Source organism: Filicampus tigris, chromosome 7 (assembly GCF_054856515.1).
Source record: "Filicampus tigris isolate MCC_2025a chromosome 7, RoL_Ftig_1.0, whole genome shotgun sequence".
In the NCBI taxonomy this organism is placed as follows: domain Eukaryota; kingdom Metazoa; phylum Chordata; class Actinopteri; order Syngnathiformes; family Syngnathidae; genus Filicampus; species Filicampus tigris.
In genome coordinates, this window is record NC_141223.1 from 10032501 (window position 1) to 10058651 (window position 26151).

The 26151-nt window shown below is 38.8% G+C and overlaps 1 protein-coding gene across 2 annotated transcripts in view; it reads left to right on the plus strand.

Annotated features, from left to right (window-relative positions):
- Nucleotides 1-26151, plus strand: part of clcn2c (chloride channel 2c) — a 94117-nt gene that overhangs the window by 58019 nt on the left and 9947 nt on the right. The window contains exons 12-22 of one of the 2 annotated variants that reach the window (XM_086035625.1): nt 235-390; nt 1140-1209; nt 1580-1690; nt 6309-6522; nt 11162-11295; nt 15575-15765; nt 17031-17142; nt 17773-17846; nt 18281-18355; nt 20283-20315; nt 26094-26132. In XM_086035625.1, coding sequence (XP_085891751.1) covers nt 235-390; nt 1140-1209; nt 1580-1690; nt 6309-6522; nt 11162-11295; nt 15575-15765; nt 17031-17142; nt 17773-17846; nt 18281-18355; nt 20283-20315; nt 26094-26132 — 1209 coding nt within the window. The remainder of the gene's footprint in view (nt 1-234; nt 391-1139; nt 1210-1579; nt 1691-6308; nt 6523-11161; nt 11296-15574; nt 15766-17030; nt 17143-17772; nt 17847-18280; nt 18356-20282; nt 20316-26093; nt 26133-26151) is intronic. The other variant, XM_086035624.1, reaches the window with a different exon arrangement.

Genomic DNA, 26151 nt, shown 5'->3' on the forward strand with positions numbered 1-26151 from the left:
AGTAGAGCAGTAACACCAGAGTTTGTTTTAACGGAAGAAAACTTTATAAACTTCCCATTGTTGTCTTTGTTGAAGCAGATCTTCTTGCAAAGCACTATATTTTCATTTGACTAAGAGATGATTTTGTTTATTAGATTTTCAAACCCAAATTGCTTTCAAATCTGTATGCCATTGTGTTATTGACATGACTACCCATGCCAATTTTACCATGATGATACCTTCTGTGGCCTGCAGCTCACCCAGAAGGAATCGCTGGTGACATTGCTTGACAATCGCACTTGGGCTAAGCAGGGCATTGCTGAAGAGTTTGACTACATTGGACACTCCCTGGCCTGGCAACATCCGCAGGTCAATGTCTTTGTCACACTGGTTATCTTCATTGTCATGAAGGTAGGTGATAATCGCAGGGAAATTTACAGTGAACATTATTCTATACACAAACACGCACACACACCCACGTGTATATATATATATGTTTATATATGTATATATGTTTATATATGTTTACATGTATATGTATATATATATGTAGTAGATATGTGTATATATATATATGTATATGTATATGTGTATATATATATGTATATGTATATGTATATGTGTATATATATATGTATATGTGTATATATATATGTATATGTGTATATATATATGTATATGTATGTATATATATGTATATATGTATGTATATATGTATATGTATATGTATGTATATATGTATATGTATATGTATATATATGTATATATGTATGTATATGTATATGTATATATGTATGTATATATATATATATGTATATGTATACAAATGTGTGTGTGTGTAAATGTGTATGTATATGTATGTATGGCAGTATTTTCACTTTACTTTTAATTGTTTGCTCATTACTCTTCCAATTGCTTTATATAGTGTTGTTCAATCATGAGAACCTGCACATTATTCAGAGATGATCAGAAGGTCTGTCAAATTAAGAGGGAATGTGACAACATAATCTAACTTGAGCAATAAGATCAATACTGCTACCTTCTCATTGCCGGTAGAGGATTCTACTCGCTGTCATTGAGATAGCAGACAGAATCTAATTCATTGCTGTCCATTTTGTTTTCCTTCCAATTTCTTAACTCTTAATCATTTTCTTTCTAAGTTCTGGATGTCTGCTCTGGCCACAACTATTCCAGTACCATGCGGGGCCTTCATGCCAGTATTTGTTATAGGTAAGGGACTACTATCCATACAGTGTGTCTGTTTGTGTATTAACCATTATACATTGGCCTACATTTCTAGAAAAAAAAAATTGACATTATTGGTGAGCAAAGAAAAACTCAGTTGAGTTCATTCAGTAAAGTACTGGAGAGAAAAACATGTTCAGAATTTACATACCACAATACAGTACATCTATCCGCTAGTACTGTACATACGTAAGTGCTGTGGACGATTACCAATGTAATCCTATCTATTTTTATCTGGAGTCAACTAGCAGCGATATTCTCCTTTACGCTTTCCAAGAGTGCAAAAGAGTGTAGTCAAAGCACAAATGCATAACAGTGATTTTATTCATTGCTTCATTAAAATCCAATCATTTAGGGGCAGCATTTGGTCGTCTGGTGGGAGAAAGCATGGCGGCCTGGTTTCCAGATGGAATTAACACAGATGGCACCATCTACCCCATTGTACCAGGAGGTTATGCTGTTGTTGGTAAGCAATAATATGATAACTTTCTTGTGTCAAGTGCTGCCACATCTGTTTTTGAATTATCCTACATTTTAAATTTCCCAGAGGACTGTATAAACTATTGTTTGTGTGCCTGTCCGTGCACACGTTTGTGTGTTGAAAAAAAACAAAAGTAATTCAACTTAACATAGTGGCAAGAGTTCCCAGCAAAAATGATTATATTCTCAACCGGTAGTCCCCAACCTTTGTTGCGCCAAGGGGCAGCTTCTCATAAAATTTTGATGACTGCCAATCAAAATGAATAAAAATATAATCATTACAAATGCAACTTACTATTTCCCTAACTGTAGTTAGTTGGAATTAGTTGGAGTCCAGTGCTTGTTTATTGTCCCATCTTGGGGTAATGGGAGGAGTGTGATGCTTCAGTCATTGCATTGTACGCTCATCTTTTGCCTCTTTCTCAAGATTTGACCTTTTCCTCTTACCACAAAAGTGATTTATTTGTATTTATTTCTCAGATTTTTGCTAGGTAACTTGTGGGGTTACAGTTTGATATGGTATCACATGACAGAGATGAGTGTTTTGTTACATGTATGCCTACTGTAACAATTAGTCAGCGAACATCAGTGTGTCTCACTCCTCTGATGCACAAGCAAACTAACATCTTTCCAGCAACTAGTTGCCATTTTTACCTTTGTCTGCAGCGGCGCTCAAACCGTTGCCCTCCATCATCAAACCCTGAGCCTTTTCAGATGACCTACTGCCGCCTCATATGCGATTAATTTGATCATACCATTAAGAGGCTGCAGATTGTGTTTATTGTCCGTTATGATTATTCTGATGTTGTGGTGTACTACAACTAATGACTCAGGCCTTGATATTCTGATGAGCCTCTTTAATTTCACCAAGGAGCTTGTGGTGCATGCTAAATGTGAAGATGGGACGTAGCATCCATCAGAGGAGGAGAAATTGGAAGCACACAGACAACTTTAATTAAATTATGTGAGAGAAGAATGAATCCTCCATATCTGGAATACCATTTATTTTGCTTGGCTTTGTACTCCTTTTCACTTTATTTGAATGCTTTCAGTCGTCCACTATCCTCACCTCCCCATCATCCCCAAGTATTTATCTCAGTCTTTTGATGGGTCTGATCCGTTTTGCCGGTTGAGCAATGAAGGCGCTCTTCACTTTGTGCTCCTCTGTCGCTCCAGTGCAGCTTTTGTATTCTTATTCACAACACTTTACTGGTCAAAAATGATATGGAAATATTGAACTTCTCTTTTAACCCATTAAGGCCTAAGATGCCTGGCTAAACATCTCTCTAAAGCCTAAGGTTGACTTAGGAAACACCCTCTAAACTGAGGTTTTCACGGAAATTCAACACCTATGTCTCAGCCCCTGTAGCAGATAGAAACATAATTCCAAAAGAATTTGAGAGCTTAGACACAGGCCCATATTTATTACTATTTACGGTATCAATCAAAAATGTAAAATTAAAGTGTGCAAGAGAAGCACTGTTTTTTAATTCTTTTAAAAATCATGTTGTAATTACCATCCTCTATTCTGTTACGAAGCCATCGATATCGTCATTGTCTACAAACTTATCTTAACCATGTATCACATTGGACTGGTTCCAATGGTTCAATGTCCACATGCGCGTCGTCTTTTTCTCTACCGTCACTTATTTCAGAGCTCAAGCGATTGTCTGCGTCCGCCATTAAGGCTCAAAAAAATTCCAGACATCCTCAGAGTGCTCACGACACCATCACGTGTATATTCTGATGCATTTCATTGGCTAAGTCACCGAGAATTGGTTTAAAAAAAAGAAAATGAAGTTTACGCTCTCCCGGCTTTAAAAGTAGGAAGACGCAACAGCGGTCTTTAGTGGTAGAAACGCGGTTATGGGCTCCCGGCCTTATTGGGTTAATTTAATTAGCCGAAAAGGAGAGAGAAATTTTAAGTGGGTTTGAGGAAAAACTGAATGCAGTACCATTATGTACCATATGGGGGCAACGTGGCTCAGTGGTAGAGTGGTCGTTTCCCAGCCCTGATGTTGTGGATTCCGGCCCTTGTGACTATATCGAAGTGTCCTTGAGCAAGACAAGTTGCTCCTGATGCTGCGCCATCAGTTGGTGAATGTAAACTCAGTGTGAAGTCCTTTGAGTGCTTAATAGGTGGAAAAGTGCTATATAAGTGAAAGACCATTTACCATTAGACCATTTACCATTTAGAGCAGTTGATCAATAATTCTACTTCTATACATTACTTTCTACACTTGTCAGGGTAAAACCTGTATTTTTCGATAACCAAGCAGGTTTTTGGAAATGTCATATTAAGGAACTAAGAACTTTATGAGATGAAATGCTAGGATTGATGGTGCAGAACAAGCAAACATTTAGAAATGCCTATTCAATTGTGAAAGTACTGTATTTCTGCAACTTGAATGATTTTGGTATTATATTTTCTTTGTCCTTCTGTTTGTCTTGTGCAATGTGGCATTTATTTTGAATAATTGCAGGAAGGAACAACTGCATGCTCAAGACCTCACAGCTTGTGACTTTGTGGAATATTTAGAGTTATTGTGTTTTTATTTGTATTTTGTTTGTTTGTTTGTTTGTTTTTTATATAAGGTGGCGGTTGTCTTAAAAATTGGTGAAATTATCACATTGTTTGTACAACACCATCCAGGTTGAGCCTGTGCTCGTGCATGACTCCTCCGCAGGTGGCCGGTTAGGACTGTATGGACTAGGGAAAATGGAAATTGTACACCATCTTTACCACATTCATACTGCTCCTTACATGAAAACTAGTAAAAATGCTAAATCGGTCCTGAAGCACGATTTCGGCTTGGAATGGACTAGCCGTACAAGAGTTCTCCCAAACATCCAGATGGCAACCATGCCGCTGCCAAAGACTGCAGGCGTGACAGCCATCTTGTTAGATGCACTGGTGATACAATTCAAGTCTGTCTCCTTTAGAATGCAGAGGTTCATCATGAGCAGGTGGTGGCATGGTGGCAGGCTGAGAGTGAAATATACGAAAAACAAAAGGTTTGATTACTGATTTTAGTAAAACGTATTGCCCCTCTTCAGATTGTAGGTGCAGTTGTAGAGTAGTAGTAAATCGAGACAGTTAGTAACAAATATTTGTCCTACAATCCAGACACCTCCCAGCTTTACAACAAAGAAATGTAATAGTTGTTTTTCCTGCTCAGCCTCAGATTCATTTATTTTCCAGTCAATTTTAATTTTTTAATTCCAATTTATGAAAAGGAATGGACGGATGAAAAAAAAAAAAACACAGTTTGCCAAATGTTAGAGAAGGCAGGAAAACCGTGGAAGGCTCAATCAATTGTGTCCTGAACACTCACTTCTGCCTTCAATCATTCCTTGGTGGAGAAATTGACATGCAACAGCATGACCAGTGGATTTAAACGAGCTTTTGTTCCATGTGCCATTAATGAAATCAACCTTACACACTTCAATCTTGTGACTGATTTGTGTATTCCTTGGAAAGTTAATAATCGTAGTGCTAACAGATGAATTTTTAATTTTGAAGATTATTTTTAAATTCATGACCACTTTATTTGCATTTACTTGTATTTTTTAATGATGCATTTTCATGTTAATATTACTCCTACTTTGAGATGGTTTGAAAAGTTTATTTTGTGTAGTTGTGTATGCTGCTTCAATATGTGGTATTTCCATTTCAATATCTTGTGTACACAGTCTGTGTTAAAACTGTTGTGTGTATTTTCACTTTCATTTTCACTACCAGTGTTGGGAATAACGGAGTTTAACTATCAAAGTGTTACTAACGGCGTTAACGTTGGTATAAAATTTTCGGTATAGCACCGTTGTCATTACTGATGATGTAACGTACCGCGTTGGGGCGTAACATCGCGGTGTCAGCTGTCACTATGCTGTCACTGCCACTATGTTGAGTTCTTCTCATAATGTTAAAATGTGTCACCTGAGCCAGGCTGGGACATCACCACTGATATGGGCTACAGCAGGGGTCGCCAACTTTTTAAGTCAAGTCAAATTTATTTATATAGCCCTTAATCACAAGAATGTCACAAAGAGCTTCACATGCCCACAGTTGACAAATACTAACAACATCCCCTGATCCTAACCCCCAGGAGGCCAAGGACAAACTTGGAAAAAAAAAACATCTGGGGAAAAATGAGAAACCTTGAAAAGGGACCACAAATGGGAGAATCCCCCTTCCAGGATGATCAGGCTGCAATGGATGCCGAGTGGGCATCATTTAACACAACATAATGTATTATGATACTAAAATTACTTTGAATGTGAAAGATTGATTTTATCTTTGTGAAGACACTGATCATCTTAATGATTTCTCACAATAATGATCTGCAATTATTTCACATAGTAGGAAACAGATAAATATTATATTAAACACTTTATTTTTCTAAATCTCTGAAAATGTTATTTTCAAATGATCACTACAACGCTCATTTTTAGAGCAAGCCCGCAGGCTACTCATGTGGCTTTGGGAGCTACCTGGTGCCCACGGACACCATGTTGGTCACTGGAGTGTCATTGCTGTACAGTATTTTTATATCAACTACTGTTTGTTCATATGCTCAGCTCACTGTCCTGCTACCCGTTCACAGGTGCAGCAGCCTTGTCGGGAGCGGTCACCCATACAGTTTCCACTGCAGTGATTGTGTTCGAGCTGACTGGGCAGATCTCGCACATCCTGCCTGTGATGATAGCAGTGATCCTCGCCAACGCAGTGGCACAATCCCTGCAGCCCTCCCTCTATGACTCAATCATCCGGATCAAGAAACTGCCCTATCTCCCAGAGCTGGGATGGGGACACCACGAGTAAGTAAAATGGACATTGTTGGAGGAACACTAAGATACACATTTCAGTATGTTTACACTAAAATTTGCCTATAATATTCATTTTCAAAATAGTTTTGTGACAGTTACATCTACCATGTGTTTATAAAGGGCTTGACATTGATTGGCTTGAGACAGTGGTCAGATGAAAAATTTGGTTGATAAAGGGTTTAGTATTATTTTTATTATTTGTGATGATTTTATCCAAGAAATGCAATGAGGATGTTGGTATATCATTAGACCATCTCACAGAACAAAGGTTCTGGGTTCAGATCTCATTTTGGACCTATTTTCTTGAGGTTTTCTCCCATATTCCAAAAACATGAATGTTAGGGTAATTGGGCCTTGAAACATCCCCTTATTATGTCGGAGGGTGTTTGCGTGAGTTTGCGTGTCTGCGTGTGCAAGTGTGTGTGTGTGTGTGTGTGTGTGTGTGTTCCAATAATCCTTGGAGCTGAATTGCCCTTAGTAGGGTCACGCAAAGCAAACCGGTCCTGTGTGAGGGGCCGGGCAAATGATGCAGAATAATGTCGGACTCTCTTCCGCTATGCCCGTCTAAGGACAGACAGTCCATGACTTGACTCCAGATAAGTGGAAGAAGATGGATGGATAGAGAATTGATGACTCAACATTAGTTTCAGTGGTTGTCTTATTCTACCTGATGTGTACTCTTTGATGGACCGGTCCAGTGTGTACCCAAAATCTCACCCAAGTCAGGTGTTAATCAGGTGAACTGTTACTGAACAAACTGAACGAAATGTGTAGAATTCCATTGTTCATACTGAATCTGACCAGATTCCCATACAAATATTTCAGTTTTGGAATTGACTGGTGATCAATCCTGTGTACCCTGCAACTGGTTCTAAGTCACCCGGGATAGGCGCTGGCTTCACCATGACTTGAAAATGGGTGTCTGGGTATAAGGATGACATTGTGGGTTGCACCCATATTAACTGACAGTTAATGTTGGAAGCTGGCTTTTACAGTCTCATAGCTTGTGTCAACTGAAATAATGAATGAAATGTGCTTTACGAGAAGGCACAGTTTGTTTAGCGATGCTTGGCTCAATCACTCAGTGTTGTATTGCTTTTAATTGCCTTTACTCCCATTAATAATTTATAGCAACCAAACAATAGTGAATAGAACCGCCAGCTGCTGGGTGTTCTCTGAGCTCAGTTAGACAGCACAGAATTCACTTTCTCTTAATTGTCTGGAACCTTTTATTGTTTTGGATGTTGCCAAATCATTAGGCGACAATGATAGTTTGGATGCATCATTTACAAATTGAGAGTAATGAGATTTTTTTTTTTTTTTTTTTAATTACTATTATTCAGTCTTCCATCTGTTCATCATTGTGTGTGGCCTTCCCCCGAGGTGCCTCCTTTTGGCCTCCTGCTTGGATACCTTTATGTCTTCATCTGCACCTCAGTTGAACTCCACAAGCAATCTCCTCATTATGAATGTCTCTCTCACCCGCAGCTTTTCTCTCCTTTGTCTCTCCTTACTGTGTGTTGTGACCTCATGGGCTAGGTTTAAGTCCACCGTCTTCATTAGTTTGTTTATGTTTAATCGAGGAACACAATGAATGCATGTAAATACACACAGACATTCCCTTTCAACTTGCATGATCGTACTGATTGCTTGTAAATTACAGGTAAGGCCGATTTATAACCGTTTAGCTAATGATTTTACAGTAGAACCTCCATTATTAAACACAATCCGTTCTGTGATACTACAGATCACAAAGTATTTAAGTGTAATGGCACTCTAAAGCACAACTTAAAAATAAACACCTCTCATGTTTTATGATGGATAATACTGCACATATAAAGTGTCATACTTATTTTGCAAACCACCTTTGGGCCCTAACAGTCTTAATACCGGAAATTGCACTCGAAGAGAACAGAGAAAGACTTGAGTGTGCCTTTCTCATACTCTTTAGGGAACAGTGTCCTTATGTATATACTTCATCAATCCATCCATTTTCTATACCACTTATTCTCACAAGTGTGATGGATGAACTGATGCCTATCCCAGCTGACTTTGAGTAAGAGGTAGGGTACTCCCTGGATTGGTGCCCAGCCAATTGCAGGGCATATAAAAACAATGATTCATCCTCACCTATTAGTTAATTATTCCTCTTGGCTAGTTTGTATACAGTACCTCGAAATATAATTTCTGCTGATTTTGGCTTTACTCTGCAGAAGCACTTAGTCGCCAATTGCAATATGGCTCTGATCTTGTTCTTAGCTTGATTAATAAAAGAGGTTTTTGGTCTTTTATTTCCCCTTAGGCTTTTTGATATGTCACATTGATGTAATGCTCTCAGCTCAACTAGTTTGTTGCAGCAAAAGTAGCAAATGTTCTTCATAGACTAGGGAAGGTTTTAGTGTATGGCAATTTTGCATGAAGTGACCAAACCATGTACATTTGCAGAATGGTTTTGCCAAGCTCTGAGCTAAATACTGTTGAATAACAGCAAAGTATCACAGATCCATTGGGAATAATACATGCACAAAAACTAAACTTCCTGTACAGTGTTCTATAACCAAACCACTTGAAAGCCTTGGACTGCCTTATATTGTTAAAATACAAATTCAAAATATTTATCTCAAACCCAGCTAGCTATAGCTTAGCAAAAATTTGCTAAGTCCTTACTTTGCTCATGTGCCGAACACTCGCTAAGTTTTAGGGCATTTTGTAGTTGTTTTTTTTTCTTTCATTACCCACCTGACTCACGAGAGCTTTGAAAGATAGAGAGACATCGTGCAGGATACAAAAATGCTACTATGGACATGTGGCTGTGGGATAGCAGAGAAATGGAAATACTGTCGGACGCGAGGCTTTCACCAAGCTGAATGTATTTCTCACTCAAACTGGAAAATATCCACCTCACCCCCATCTACCCGCCCACACACACACAGGAACACTTGTGTAACGGCAGGCTGTGTGATGCACTCATCTGAGGGTATGTGCATTTGCTCCGGCAATCACAGTGATGAGAGGACTCCTTTTTTTTTTTTTTTTTTTTTTTCTTTTTTTGCTGTATGTTTCCGGTGCATTCATATTTTAACACAGTCATATTACATTATCCCAACGCTGAATTCTCTCTCGGTTTTAGAGGGACATTTTAGAAAAGCATGGGAACAGTTACATAACGACAATCTGCATGCTTGTGTTTGCATCTCTGTGGGTGCGAGTGTGTTATCTGTTGCTGTGATTCTTTGGATTTTATTGTGCAATTTTAGGTTGATGAATTGGCCACAGTTTTCGCTACTTATCACATGCGCTTTGGCTCATTCCACATTCCTTTTCTCCACATATATGCATGCATGCAAATACACACACAGTGCATAGCATGTACAGTATTTGCCAGAATCTGCTGCATTTTCCTTCAATGTTGCTGTCGGCCTCTTGGCAGCCGACCTGACCAGTTTTCTTCTCTTCCTTTCATCAAATTTGGAGGGAAGTCCAGTTCTCGGTACTGTTTCGTATTTTTCCCACTTGATGATGACTGTATCCATTGTGTTCCGTGGTATAATAATCACCTTGGAAATTCTTTTGTATTATTCTCCTGACCCATACTTTTGAACAATGAGATTTGATTCCCCTGATCCTGTGGAAGCTCGCTGTGGAACACGTCTCTAAGATGTGACTGCAAAATTGTCAGAAAAGGCACGCTAAAACATCTGAACTTTTTGGGGAGTTAATCAGAGACACTTTAAGAGGTGTGTGCTGCTCTTATTCAACATGAATTTAAATCTGATTGGTCAAATCTGAACATAGCCAAATCTGCAATCATAGTATCATCATCATCATCAGAGGGTGTGCACGCTTTTGCAATCACACTATCTGTTGTTTTTCTTATTTTTTTTCTACAGTTGATTTATATAGATTATATGTTAGATTCATCATAAAAAATGTTTTGTATGTTTTTTAATGTCTTTATATATCACAAAAACCTGCCATTTGTTCAGAAATGTGTGGATTTCTTGTATCTATATGCAGTATAATGATAATGGCTGGATGGATGCTTTTCAAAAGCAAAGCACTCTTAAGGTTAAGTTTGTCAATTTTATCACCAGTGTATTTCAACCTTCTGATGTTTTATTCTAAAGCGATAGGGTTGTACGGTCATTATGTTGACTTTGTATTAAAGAGAGGTCAATGTATTGAGTTGTAACTGCAAGGAGAGCAGAGTTGGCCGGAACCTGTTTGCTGGCACACAACTAGCAAGCTTGGCAGCAGAGATGTCGAGCAACTGCTGCCTCGTTTGCAAGTTTTGGCAAGCTCAGACAGGAAGAGAGCTGAGTGTTTATGAGTGGTGTACAATTTTGCTGATGCAAGTGTCCGCATGGCCATGCCGTCACTGCTGCTAACATCCAGAATGACGTATCAACGCTCCGATGTGTGTATCGACCAGTTAGCTGACAGAAGAACGAGTATTGATCAACACAGGGTACATATATGTAAGTGTTCTTTGGCAGTTGTGTCAGTGAATGACTATGAAATGTCAAAACTCACAATGAACTTGGGCCTTTTCATAATATGCTTCTTTTCCTTTTGTTTACTTCACACTGAACATTTATTATGGCTAATTGTCTTGTAATTGTCTCTTTAGGAAGTACAATATTCGTGTGGAGGACATCATGGTGAGGGACGTGCGCTACATCACACTCAATTGCTGCTACAGAGACCTGCATAATGTCCTGCTGACAGGTCACCTCAAAACTCTGGCGCTAGTGGAATCAGCTGGTGAGACACCAACAAACCTTCTCATTCAGTATCATCAGCTATATAGTTTGTCTGAACCTTTGACTCATAAAGTATATGAGTATTTATTGAATGGCTCTTGTTTGCAATTATTTTGCAAGTAGGGTTTTTTTGGAGTGTCCACTTCCATTTGCTTTTCTGCACATGAAAAAAAAAAAAAAGTTACAATACTGAGGTATGCTACAAACCGCTTGAAGAGAAAGGAAAAAGCAGCTCATTGTCATCTCTAGTTTCCTTTTTATACACCTAGATGTGTGCAGCACAACCGATCCTTCAGTGGCCAAAAGAAATAAGCCTCCCTGGTGCCGCGCTCATTGAGAAATTGATTGACTAACTTGGCACAGCTTGCTGATATTACCCCCTCACTGTGGTATTGTAATATGGTCACGTGCATGCCATTGTGCTGGAACGATTACATGCTGGATTCAACCAAAAAATAACATTGCAAAAATTAAAAGATACTGTAACCGTGCTAATTGTTATTAAGGCAATTACAAAAAGCACAGCGTGGGAAAGTGACATGAATGCATATTTAGTAACCGTGTCAACTTCCAAAGCTAAGGCGAAAACAAAAAAGTAAAAGTAGGATCTACAAACAAAGGCTCAGCACATGAACTGTGAATTTTTTGTAATTATTGCTCAAAGTTCAAATCTTTAGTTAGAAAAAGTATACTTTATTATAATAATAATTATTATTATTATTATTGTTGTTGTAGTTGTTGCTATTGCTGTTGTTGTTCAACTAATTATTAATATTAATATTGTTAGTATTATTTTACGAAACAAATGTCAAAACCTTTTTTCACCCTCCTGTTATGTTGTGGGTCAAATTGACGCGCTTAGAAAATCTAGGCATAAAAAAGGATTAAACTTTGTCTGCTTGCCGTTTTTTAAATTTTTGTTTCTTAATTAATTAAATTAAAAACATTGTTATCTTTTTTGATGATTAATCATTAAAGCAGGTCACACTGGCCCATAAACATTCTTAATAAATGATCACAACAGGAAGTTAAAAGCTCAAACATCTGTTTTAAGAAAAAAAAGGTAGACATTTTTATACAAATAATGATGACACATGATTGAAGTGATGAATTTAATTTTATTGAACAACATATGAATTTGCAAACATAAGAAGCTATCAATTTTGACTCGCGCATATCTCACGCTTCCTCTGACTGTCCTCCCTCTGTCCTGACGTGGCTTCGCTGTAGCGTTTTTTTCTACTCTCCTTTTCCGAGAGAAAAACATAGGTAGTTGTTGTCTCTTTTGTCTCTCTTGGGCGAGAAGACGAGAAGAAAGTGACATGCCACCATTGATTAGATTAGAAAACGAAACAAAACATGAAAGGGTCCCGGGTCTTGCAGCAGCTCCCATAGTTGCCAAGCCATCAAGTGTAAATCAATGCTCTTATCTTTATTGACACTTGTGTCCTCTTCTTCCTCTTCTCCCTCACGAAATTAAATATAGTAAGCCAAACGCATTCTATGCTAGACATGGGATGGAGGAGAAGTATTCAGGTTGGTGTACAGTACTTTAGCCAATCAGGACGCAGAATATAATGGGGGGGGGTACACAGTAAAAAAACAGCACTGTTTTTTTCCGCAATGTAGCGGGTCCGCGAAAGGTGAACTGCGATATAGCGAGGGAACCATTGTATCTCATGGGGAGCTGCGCGGGTGTCAATACAGACGGTGTTACTGGGGAACAAGCAGCGCAGATTTCCAGGCGTGTTTGTTTTTGAACATCAGTGGAGTTAATGAAGTTTAAATGTTATGATTAGTTATACAGGTTATCTTGCACTATTGGACATATATACACTGGAGATGGGCAAATTAAAATGTGTTCTCAGACTCATTTTAGTCAGTGACTGTCTTTTGAATGGGCCAATTTCAATGTCATTTTCCTTATGGGATTAATAAAGTCTGCTCACAGCCAAAGTTTATTTCAAGTGGCTCTCAATCAGTCAGTCAGTTGTTAACTTTGTTCCCGTTACAGGCGAATTGCTCTATTAGTGCAGTCAATCAGAAAGCTGCCTGACAATATAATTCCTTATTTGTTCATTCGATATTTGTAATGTAGTTGTTGCAGTATCTGTTATTAATGTTAGTCTGATTACAAAATGTTTGGGAACCACTTACTTAAAGCAAGCAAACTGAGACACACACATGTGCAGTATGTAGAGTGCCTTGCGAAAGTATTAGTCGCCCTTGTTTACACTTTGCAACATTTCAGCCTTCTTATTTTTGTTTAAGGGGGGTTGAAGAATCAATACCAAGTGGGACACAAACATTAAGTGGAACTAAATTTGTATAATATTTTAAACTTTTTTTACAATTAAAAAAAAATCTGAAAAGTACTGCATATACGAAATTATTTAAATCCCAACCACCGCCGCCCCTTCACTTTTTCGATCTTTTAACACACTTCAGGCTTCAAACATAGATATAAAATGAGTAAAATGAGATTTTTTTTTTGGTAAAGAATCAACACCAAGTGAGACACAATCGTGAAGTAGGGCTAAATTTCTGATAGTTTTAACTTTTTTTATTTTAATTTTAAATAGAAATAAAAAACTGAAAAGTCCTTTTGCTGCGATTACAGCTGCAAGTATTTTGGGGTATGTCTCTATCTGTTTTGTATTTTGCACACTCTTGATGCTTTTTGCTCCAATTATTATTTTAACAGACCTCTGAGGCCATCACAATGCAGGTGCAGTGATACTGAGACTAGATTACACACAGGTGGACTCTATTTATCATCATCAGTCATTTAGCTCAACATTGGATCATTCAGAAATCATTGGGGAACTTCTGGAGTCATTTGGCTGCATTGAGAGAAAAGTTAATAACTTTTACTTTTTTTTTCTTAAAGTTATTTATTTGTATACAGATATCGATAGATATAAATTTCATTCCACTGCATTAATCCAATTTTATATCTTAATGTTTGAAGCCTGAACTGTGGCAGAAGGTCAAAAGGTTCGAGGGGATCTAATAATTTCGTTACAAGTTATTGTAAAATTATTGTACATTTAAAATTATATTGTTTATATTCTCTACATGCCAAAAAGTTATGTAACTAACTGCCGGGTTCCCTGCAGTGCTGTTTGGTATGATCTCCTCCAATCTGCTAATGTTTTCTTTGTAAAATGAGTCATCTTGTCTCATTTCATCCTCCTGAGCCTTCATCTTCAATCTCCCCTTTCCCTTCTTTGTTTTATTCCCACTGTCACTGATGTGTTCTTGCCTCTGATCTCTTTCTTCTACTATTCTTAATTGTAGAATAAAGTTCCTTGTTTCCCTTCTTCCAATGCACATACAATAATTTCTGAAGTATAAATCACTTTTTTTTTTTTTTAAACAAAAGTGTTTTTGCAAAACTATCCAAGATCGAGGTGGGTATTATACATAAGGTTGCTGGGAATTAAAAAAACATCACATAATTTAGATGTTTACTGGTAATCTAGGGTTTTTTAAAAAAGGTGTACATTCATTATATGATATTTAATGCCTAATGTTTGAAATTGACATTCTAATGTGGTGAATTTGACATGACTCACCCCACAGAACTAAGGACTAAGGAAGTATGTTCCATTCATGTTGCATGGTGGACCTCATGGCTTATGCTACTTAGTTTTTTACCATTGGCTATGTAGATTTTTTTAGTTTTTTTGTTTGTTTTTTTTTGGTAATCTTTTTTTTGCAAGAGAGCACTTTGCACTCGGAAAAAAAATACAGTATGTCGTTATTTTGTTGTTTGCTTCAAACCCTTTGTTGTCTGTTGGTTTAGGACAGTGGAACGCTGTTGCGTGTTTCTCTCTTTAAAGCCGGAGAGCGTATACGTAATTTTCTTTTTTTAATCCAATTGTCGGTCTCTAAGCCAATGAAATACATCAGAATATACATGTGACGGTGTCGTGAGTTGTCGGAGCATATCCAGAATTTTTTTGCGGAGTAATGGCGGACGCCATCAATCAAGTCACGGCAGTGATGTAGATGACACGCTCGCGGACTTTAAAGCCGTGAAGCCATCCAAATGTGATGTATGGTTAAGATATATGTTCGTAGACAATGACGATTTCAACGTCTTTGTAAGAGAACACAGCATGGTAATTACTACTCCATTTTTTTAAATTAAAAATAGTGCTTCACTTGCCCCTCTCTGCTCTAAACTCATTGTCATTCATTTTCTCACAACCCCTCCAACTTCTTTATATTACTGTACTGTCTTCACGTTTTTCCCTCTCGTACTTGTCCCTCAGCGTCCATGATTCTCTTGGGCTCCATTGAGCGTGCTCAGCTCCAGTCGCTGCTGTCCCTGCAGCTAGGACGACCTCGCCGCCTGGAGTTCATCAGAGAGCGGGCGACAGCAGAGAAGAAGCGGCTGTCTGTTGTCTCTAACTCTGACTTCGAAAATAACCACCAGAGAGCAAGTCAGGAGGTCCGCTTCCAGGTCAGAGGTCACGGAAAATTGAACGTCTTGGTTTCATTGATCCCTTGCTGCTTACAGCGCTTTTACACATTTCCTTGGAGACAACTAAACCTGATTATAAATTAAGAACCATATTAACACTTTGTGATTTTTCTGACAGAATGAGTCTTCAGTTTTGAACATTTTGCGGCATAAACATTGTACCATATATTACTTTTTAGCGGGCTTGTTCCTTGCAGGTAATCTAGCTGTCTGGACGTAAAAGGCCTCTTTTTAATAAGGGATATTATTTCAATACACTACTCACAAAGAATTGATATATTCAGCTTTTAAGTGAAATTTCAGAATGCGTTATAACCTTAAGATCCTTGGTAGCAGGCCACCGGGGGTGGATGAGATTCACCCAGAGCTCCTAAAGGCTTTGGATTTTGTGGTGCTGTCTTGCTGACTCACCTTTGCAATATCCATCTGGAACACTACCTGGATTCGCAGACTGGGGTGGTGAAGTGAGGCCGGAGAGTGTGTTCCAACTACAGGGGGGATAACACTCCTCAGCCTCCCTGATAAGGTCTATTCTGGGTTTCTGGGGACGGGAGGTTTGTCGGGAAGTCGAGTCTTTGATTCTGTAAAAGCAGTGTAGTTTTTGTCCAGGTCGTAAAACAGTAGGTCAGCTCTACACCCTCAACAGTGTCCTAGAGGGTGCATGGGGAGACTACTCAACTCTACTTGGCGGCGGTAGTCACCATTTCTCATGGTTAGAAAAAGCCAACCAGAACGCTATTGGCCAGAGGCGGATTATAAAAACGTAAACAAAGCATTCAGCTATATTTTTCAGTCACGATGAACTCCCACGCGAAGTAAACCCTCACGTTCTTGACACAGTATCGTAAAATACTTACATTGTCAACACTCTTGTACTTGTAAGAAGATGAAGACAGCAAAGGCGTGCTCACTGTTCGCATCCGCATTTGTCAACTTCCTGTTCGTGCTCCGTGCGCCGATTTGCTAGCTAACAGCCAATCAGAGTGACCAAATGTCACGACTCACGATGCCGATTCAATCAGACGGTGTAATCAGACGCACCAACGCTTACTGACGTCAGATTGGTGTATCTAGGCCCTAAGGCTGCTGCGCCCATGACCCGACTGCAGATAAGCAGAAGTAGATGGATGGATGGATTTAATTTAATTTGAGGTTTTCATGATGCAGTAATTTAAAGGTGACCAATTATTTAATTTATTGTTTGGGTTTTGTTTTGTTTTTGTTTTTTGTATGTGTGTTTTCAGATCTCTACTGAGGAATCATCATTCAGCCCTACTCATCCAGTTCCTCAGAAGCCTTTGAAACCTGCTCTGAAGAGACCCTCTGTGGTGGAGCGGCCCACTGATATCCCCATTGGTGTGTTATACTGTCACACATATCTGTATTTCTCAATGTTCGGTAGACTAGTTCATCTTGGAAAAAAATTGGTACTTCGGCAGTGTCAGTGTATATATTGTGTTATTGTATTGTGTTGTATTTTGGATGTTTTTATTGCACAGGACTATGAGCTGCATTTTCATGTATGAAAAGTGCTATATACTGTAAATAAAATATGATTTATATATATTGACCATTTTAACTACGGAGAATCATTGATACATCACACTGGTCTCCGGGCTCACAGGTCAACTTCATTCCTACTCATTTTTCAGATCATGTATTGCATTTGTTTACTCGCACAACTTACTCTACAATATAGGAGTGTAAAAAGAAGTCCCAGAAAATTGTGAATAGTGTCACACAAAGACATTGCAAAACACATTTGTAGTGTGTTTGCTGTTTGTTGAACGAAAGTCCCAAAGATTTGCTGATGTCATGCTTGACTGGTCAACATCTTCAGAGCAGCTTTGAGCCATATCTTTCCAAAGAATTCTCAGTCAAATTCAAAATCTTGAGATTTTGGGAGCTTGTGACGTTACTATTGCTCATTGAAAAGTCCATTGAAGATTACGGTTGTGTGACAATGTTGGGGATTTTGTCTTGTAGGCACACAGGATCATTCGAGCAACTCTAGTCTAAAGAACTTGTTTTGCGCCAGTCCAGATGCAGAACTCATGGAGGTAAGACAGCCCTGTCCTTGAGCGCACCCAACAACCGTACACAAACAACACACGCAGTGGCTCACGACATGCTCTTCACACGTTCTTCGCACTTTCACACACAGGCCTCACACTTTATAGTACAGTACCTCCCACACAAGCAGATAAATCCGATGAACAACATTGCTATCTCAGCCGACGTCAATACAGACATTATTTTCCATTTTGTCTGAGTATTGTATCCAAGGTATCAACTTGAAGTTTTTTTTTCCCTCTTTGAAACTACAACTATTGTTCTTACTTTATTTTCCACAACATTGCAGTCTGTTCACAAGGTACATTAGGCTTCGGAGGAAAGTTTGTTGGGTTTTCTTTTGTTCGTTTTTTTTGTTTTCCGTTTCTTTAGCTGTTAAGGGTGTTTTTAATGTTGTCTGCTTGTCATTGGTTGGTGGAAGAAAAACAACAATGTCGAGAGCCCCGTGTCTCCTGACAACAGGAGGCAGTCAAAACGAGTCCGGATATCTGTTGTGGTAAGAGCTTTCATTTGGGGCAACCCAAATGCCAGGAATTCCGCCGGGTAACAGGTTCATCAGCCAATCAGAAATGTTATCACCCTGCCATTCCATTCCAGGGCTAATTGCGCATGCCAATGGCCTTTGATCTGGACAATGCTGACCCCAAGCCCATCTGTGCCATTGTGCCAACAACTTTTGAACAGTCTCTTCTTGTTAAGCCTATAACCTTGCTGCTGACCTCCCATTGCCTGTAGTTGCTTGCTTCCATGACATGTCAAAACTTAGCTCCATTTTGCCTTATCTGTTTTATTGTTCCAAAGGTCAGGAGAGGTTGTGGAGAACATTTGACCACTGTAATGCCCACGGTTATTTCTTGCTGCCTGACAACCGGGTGAAACCATTCTCACTAGTCTGCATTATCAGAATTTTCAGTGCGCACCAGAACACTTACTGTAACTGATCAAGGTAAATCAAGCAAGTATACCACTAATTTTTGTTATTAAAGAAGCAAACATATCATACATACTGTAGATAGATATAGAAAAAAACAAAAAACAACCAATTTGATGTACAAATCCACATGTCGGAGGATCAAACAAGCATACTCAACCACCAAAACTGCATTTTATAATTCACATTTGAACAAAAATAGATTGAAAAAGTTATCTGTATTTTGTGAGTCAATGACTACTAAAACAATAACGTACCCAAAAATATGTATGGTCTTCAATTGTGTGTGAGAAGACCAGTAAGAAGTCCAGTAGCATATATGTTTAATGAAACATTTATTTAATCAAGAATGGATAAATGTGCACAAAAGGCAACATCATAAGCATCGCATTTGATGAATACATTTAAAATAGTGGCCTGCACAGTGGAAAGTTTGCTTTGAAATACTTAATCAGAGAAAGCCATCTAAGTCAATTCTATCCACACCTTTTATTCCCTGCATTTGAGCCAAGATCGCCCTCCTTTAAAAAGAAAACAAATTACCATGCGTGCGAGTTATACAGAGCTGTTAGTTATCCCTTAAAACATTCTGCTTGGTAACAGCAAGTAGCAAGCCACTCTTTGTTGAATATGTGTCAAGCGGTCAACGTCATGCCAATATCAGATTTGTCTAATTGATCAAATACTGTAAATTTTAATAAAAGATTACTTATTGTATTCATATCCACACAATTATATCTTGTTTAATGACCAGACCTCATTGGTTCATAGCTGATTGCTTACATCACACATTTTATCCTCGAAAACCTTATTTATCTTTTAAATTGAACGCCCGTGGCTCCAGAAGCCTTCCAAAACATCTTCATCCAACTTTCATATTACTTGATTTGAAAAACAAGTGGTCAGGTGTTCTACAAGTTTGAGGCTGTTCAAACCTGGCATGCTGTTCTTTCCATCCTCCAACTGTGTCACCCGAGGTGTCCAATCAGTGACGGCCTCCCAGTGTAGGCATTGCCTTTCTGGAGTGACCCAAAGTCAGATTGTTGTCTTTGCAAGTCTGTGATGCTCTGTGGATTAGAAACTCCGAATGGGGCGTTCTCCTGTGCATGCAGCCGTACATACTGTATCACAATAATCATATTGTTTCATAAGAAGGCCTGTTTGAACAACAGCTTATAAGAAACCACTACAGTGATAAAGAATAGTGCATGGAAAGTGCATTGAAAAATTGTAATTCTTTGACATTAACGTAGCCCTCTGTCAAATTACAAGTTACTGTATTCGCATTATTGGACGGCAATCATTGATTTAATCATCTCGTTGTAAATTTGGGGGAAAAAAATCAGCCCATAAAACATTTGCGTTGACATGATGGTACATGATATATTATAAATCAAAAAAATCATTATTAAATGTCACGTGATCACGCCAGCATCGAGAACAGAATAAATTGATTGTTTCACACCATATGTAATGCCGTTCCCTTCACCAGGAGCCACCACCCAGCCTAAGGGCTTTCTTTGGGGTAAGCTGAATGTTATTCGTTGCAAACCTTTGAATGTTAAAATATACGTTTCCAGCACTTGCAAATCTGTACTTCCTACATGTAGGCGATTCATATTAATTTGTCGGGCTGCACGGCGGACTAGTGGTTATGTTTGACTCACTGTGGTGAGCTTCAGAATGTCAGTTCCAGCCTTCCTGTGTGTTCTTCCAGTGCTTGCATGAGTTTTCTCCCGGTACTCCGGCTCCCTCCCACATTCCGAAAACAAGCGTGTTAGATTAACTGAAGGAAAATGGAAATGGTCCATGGGTGTGAATGTGTGGGCAAATGGTTGGCAATGTGCGCCCTGCGATTTGCTTGTGACAGTCCAGCATTTGTCTTGCCTTTCGCCCAAAGTCAGCTGACATTGTCCTTCCAATAGAAGCAAACCAATTTAAATTGATGCTAGCCATATGAGGGGAAGTTTGCTGCCACCATCTAGCGTAATACAGGTTTTGCAATGCCATGTTTCTAAATTTTGTAACAGCTCCTGCGAATGCGTGGAATAACCTGCAGGAGCGTGTACTCTTTGACTCATAACATGCTAGCAGCACGAAAAGACAAAGAATCACATATGATCAACATTCATTACGGGCTAATATTTCCCACAATGATGGGCAACAGTGCCTAGATAAGCCCAAAAGTCACTCGTATCCTGTAATTGGTGCGGATCGGCGGTGGTTTGTATTCAGACCTGTAGTGAACCGTACCATGTCCGTTTGGAAGCGCACAGAAACCACCTCCAAAAGTGGGTCTCGGTCCGGTTGATTGGTCCGCGCCAGGATTCGTTTGTGTGTATTCACACCTGCATAAAAGGTCCGGACCAGCATGGGAAACGAAGCATGATCCGTTTTATTCAAATGGACCAAACAGTGAAGGTGTGAATCCACCCTAAATAAAATCGAAGTACAGTGTAAAAGTAAAGTGCTTCTTTCATAGTGATGTGTGGTGCACTCATAAACCTGATATCGTATTGCTTCCTCTAACAGCAGCTCTTCGTTAGCAAGTTTTGCATATCCTTTCTCTACCAAGCCGCGGTCCCAGCAATAACACAACACATCTATGTGCTTCTGTTGCTGCTCTTTCAAAAAGCCGCTATTTGTTTTAATTGTTGAACAACAGGGCAATTATCTGCCACTTACGGTTAAGAATAAGACGGACCGGTAGTCCAACAATGTATCAAGATTATAATTATAGGCACGCTGTGTAGCCAGTGCAGAGAAAACGTCATTATTAGTTCATTTTTGGATGTGTTAAGTGGGCATTGAAGCATATTAGTCATTGCAGCTTGACAGTGAAGTCATACATAACAAAGCCTTGTGGCGCCAGTGGGTGCATTTCATACGGCTTTGGCCTTTTGTCCTATTATAAGCAGGTTTTTTTTAATGTTGTCAAACGGTGATGTTGATAACAGCCTTTCCTCAGACTTTTTCTAATGTTATGTGGGCCCGGTCAAGAGTTTGGTTGACGTTATCCTAATATACTTTTCAAACCTGTTTTTTTCCTGTGACAGAGGAGAAATCTCGTTAGGCTCACAGTTTCTGTATTAGCTCATTGTTTGCTTGGGAATTTGGATGTGTCTATGCATCACGCTCTTCGTCCATCTTTCTGACTTTTCAAAAGCCTTCGCATCTCCATCCTGCCTCCACTCCCTCTATCTTGGTTGTGAAATATTGATGCAGAGTAAATGACATCAGTAGTCTGTTTCAGAGAAATGATGACGCCCAGTCTCTGTCTCAGTTTTCTCATTATTTTTTTCCCCTTCTTGAGTTTTCATAATGCTGTCATGCTTTATTTATGATGGCTTGTGGGCTCAGGTTTTTTCGTTTGTTTGTTTGCTGTTGTTTCTTTTTTCATTTCGTATGCCGTCTTTTGGGGGAAATCTCAAGGCAATATGCATCTTTTTAATACTTAGCTTCAACATATTGAATTGACACTTGCAGAAAACTAAACAGTGAGTTGAATTGTGTCCTTTTACCACTGGGTGAACAAAGTGGGTTGTAGACTAACCACTTTAAATAGTTCTCCAGTTTAAAAAGACCTCTGAGTATGTTTCACACATCACTGCATTAACTACCACCCAGAGAGAAAAATGAAGAAAATGATCGAAACTTTTGCACTAAATTTCTTCACCTTTTTTACTCTGAAAGAAAGGGGGAGAAAACATTTTAGCCCGAAGAGGCAAATTGGAGCCAGTTAAAACAATAATAAATAATAAACAATATGAAGATGGATGTAAATGGATTTGTCAAACGGAAGTCTAGCAGAACAGTTCTAGGAATAATTTCACACAACTATGGCGAACCCCATCTTAAAACATGTGTTCAATAGTTTATAAATCAAGGATGTGCAAAGTAAGGTCCGTGCGGCGCATACGGCCTGCTCCGTTCTTAAATCCAGGCCACAAGTAAAGTAATATTTGTTGCATTAATTTATCTGTATTTTTTTCTCTAATACGTTTATTAGATTGTATCTGTTCATTTGAAATTAATTCCTCTCAATAATTTAAAAAAATATTTGGGTTTGAACTAAAATAAACTATGAACACATTTACATATAGACTGAAATGTGAAATTAATTTAAAGTATTGCAAACATAACAAATGAATATTATTTCATATATTTTGCTTGTTTTCTTTTTTAAATACCCTACCTCTTAACAAGCTGACCCATCAGTTCGTTTAAAAATCCAATGTGGCCCTTGAGCATAAAAGTTTGCCCACCTCTGGTGCATGGGAAGATCATTTTCTGTGGTCAAATGCTGTCCAGTTGAAGAGATGAAAGGACACCTTGACCCAACATTACATTACATCAAAAAAGTAGCTGGAGGATTTCTCACTCCGTGACAGAGGGAGAACATGAGCTAAGTGGTTGTAACAGCTGGAGCCTCCAACTGTTGAGGCCAAATACAGATTTCATTGCTTTTGCATTTAGTTGAAGCCCAAGCAGATGTTTTGAAATGTTAATGTTCTGTGTTTTCAAAACTACCAATAAATTATACATTAATTTTATCAACAGTACATATCAGTTAAGCTCAGGTAAATGCATAATTCACTATATTTTTATGGGGGGAATGGAAATACAACGGCACAAATTAATTATACCATTTGTGTAAAGCAGAAATCGGTTTTATCGTTTGTTAGGTTATAATTTCTGAATTTCCATAAAATAATATTAAAAGAAAAACCTTTTGGGAGTTTTACCTCCCCCCCGGGGTTTAAAATCAGGGGATATCAGTAATATTTGTCAACCCAAGGCATGTGAAGCCCTTTGAGACTTTCTTGTGATTAAGGACTATATAAATATATTTGACTTGACTTGAAAAACTATCACCATCTTGTGTTAGCGTCATACTATTGGTTTGTAACTCCATCTTCAAGAATATTAGAGAATGGATGATGTAGAAAAAAAGTACAGCAGAGCTGAGCATTATCCTTCTCCTCGCCATTGTATTAACCACAAAGCCATTAACAATGGTGTTAAAGCTTGCCTCCTAATCCGATGTGGTGGTAAGGCAGTAATAGAATTTGTTAACGATGAGCAAAGAAGTTATCATTAGAAGCAGGAAAATCAGCAGTTAATTGCCTGCATGTGATTACTGTTGTAATGTTCCCCTCTTGCACCATTTAGTATCTGGCAGTCGCTTGGAGAAACATCATTACTAGAAACATGAGCACGAGGGAGAAACTTTAGAATGTCTTTTTTTATGACTTTAACAATTTAAACAGCTATTCAAGCAACAAACAGGAAAAAACACAATGTTACATAAGTTTTTTTTTCTTTTCCTTACATCAGTTTAACTGAATCCATTGTAGTGAAAATACATTATAATTGATCCATTTAGACTAAAATATCACACTCCGGACAAAGCAACAGGACCCAGAAAGCATGTCCAAAAAAGGAATGGTTGGTTTAATTCTAGTGATCGAAGTTGAAAATCAATCTTTGCAGTCCTAAATATTATTATATTATACAGTAAGTGACCTTATGTTCAATGACCAGCTTTTGTTGGTTGCTACTTAAATGTAATTTTGAGCGATACACATTACATAATCTAACGCCGTGAAACTAGTTTTTCTGTTTCCATTGTTCTTGGTCATTACCAGTACTTGTATTATATTCAGCATGACTCCATTCAAAATGCGTGCGAAAAGAGTTTTTTTCTGTGTGCCCTTCATTTCATTTTCTTCATTTAAAAGGAAAGTCAACACCAAAAAATGTTTTATTATGTTCTATGCAGGGCCACTAGTTGAAACACGGCATGGTGATTAATATTGCGTTTGTGGGATATGAGTTAAATCCACCCGTTTTTGTTCATCTCAGGGGGCGGCCATTTTGCCACTTGCAGTCGACTGAAAACGACATCACAGTTGCTCAGGGTTCAGAAAACAACTAATCATGTCTCGGCTTCAGAAAATAGGTGAGTTGTGATTGGTCGTTACCTGAGCCCTGAGCAACTGTGATGTTATTTTCAGTCGACACAAGTGACAAAATGGGCGCCCCCTGAAATGGACAAAAACGGGTGTATTTTGCTGCTTAACTCATATTCCACAAAGACAATGTTAACCCATTAATCCCTAAAGCTCCTTTTCTAAACAGCTCTCTAAAACCTAAGGTCGTTTTTGGAATCACCCTACAAAATCCCATTCATATTTCAGACACGTCTCGCAATGTTTTACCGCAATACATAGACACCTTTTGTTACCATTGTCACAGCCTAAGTATGACTTCTAAAACATCCTCTATGACTTCCAATTTGAAATCCATCTGCATCAATACGGAGCTATAACAGCTTCCGGTCTTTTGAAATGTGTCTGTAAAAGTCCCTCGCCCCCGCTTCTTCCCATTTGTGAGGTCAGATCACCATGGACTTGTTCAAAAGACTGTCAGACAGTCTGTGCTTGTTGAGTCAGCTTTAACAAAAAATGTATTCATCATACTCTGTTTTAATTATTGTCTGTATGAAAAGAGGTGTGCCCTACTATGTTTGTCAAAATAGTGTGCCGCGTGTATACAAAGGCTGAAAAGATTTTCATTCGAAGAGAAGCAAAGTTTTTCCAACTGCCCTCTGCTTGCATAATGCTGCAGTCGAGCACCTCTTTCTACCCCACGGCTGCAGTTGCTAGGGTTACCAACAGGTCGTCCTCTGCAGCGATGAGGATAAATGAGCTCAAGCTCCCATCAGCCCCAGGGTTTCGCTTACTTTTCTCTCCCATTTTTCCACAACACACACATTGGATTGAGAGCAAATAAATGCCCGTTTGCCAGCAGATTACTTAACACACACTGTATTCCCGGTGTTTTCTTCAAGGAAGAAGATTATGATTTTCCGGCTTGTCAAATAGCATTGGCAAAGTCGAATCCGAAATGATCAGCCGGAGGCTCTGAGGGTGGTAACAATCCATCATTATAATGATCATCGGCTCCGAAATCTCATACATCATACTCCCTCACTCATTAAATGCACTGTAGTCGCTCCTTTAGTCACTCATTCCATTCCTGTCCACCTGTCTTGAGGACAGCCGTGCAGTGCAGTGCAACGCTCATGATGTGATGCATGGGTGACCATGTGTCTGTAATGTGTCATTCCACTTGCTGCAACGATAGAAACCCTGCAAGTGCAAATAATAGCCGGCGAGAGTGCATACATCATAGCATACTGACCATACGCTTCCTTTAAATTACAGTTGAATCAAGTGCGTGTAATCTTTGGTCTTTGTGACTTTTTTTTTTTTTTTTTTGGTCCCATTTACATCTGCAGGACGACGGCGATGTGGAAGATGATATGACGATCAGAGAGGTAAGACCACTGGTGCACT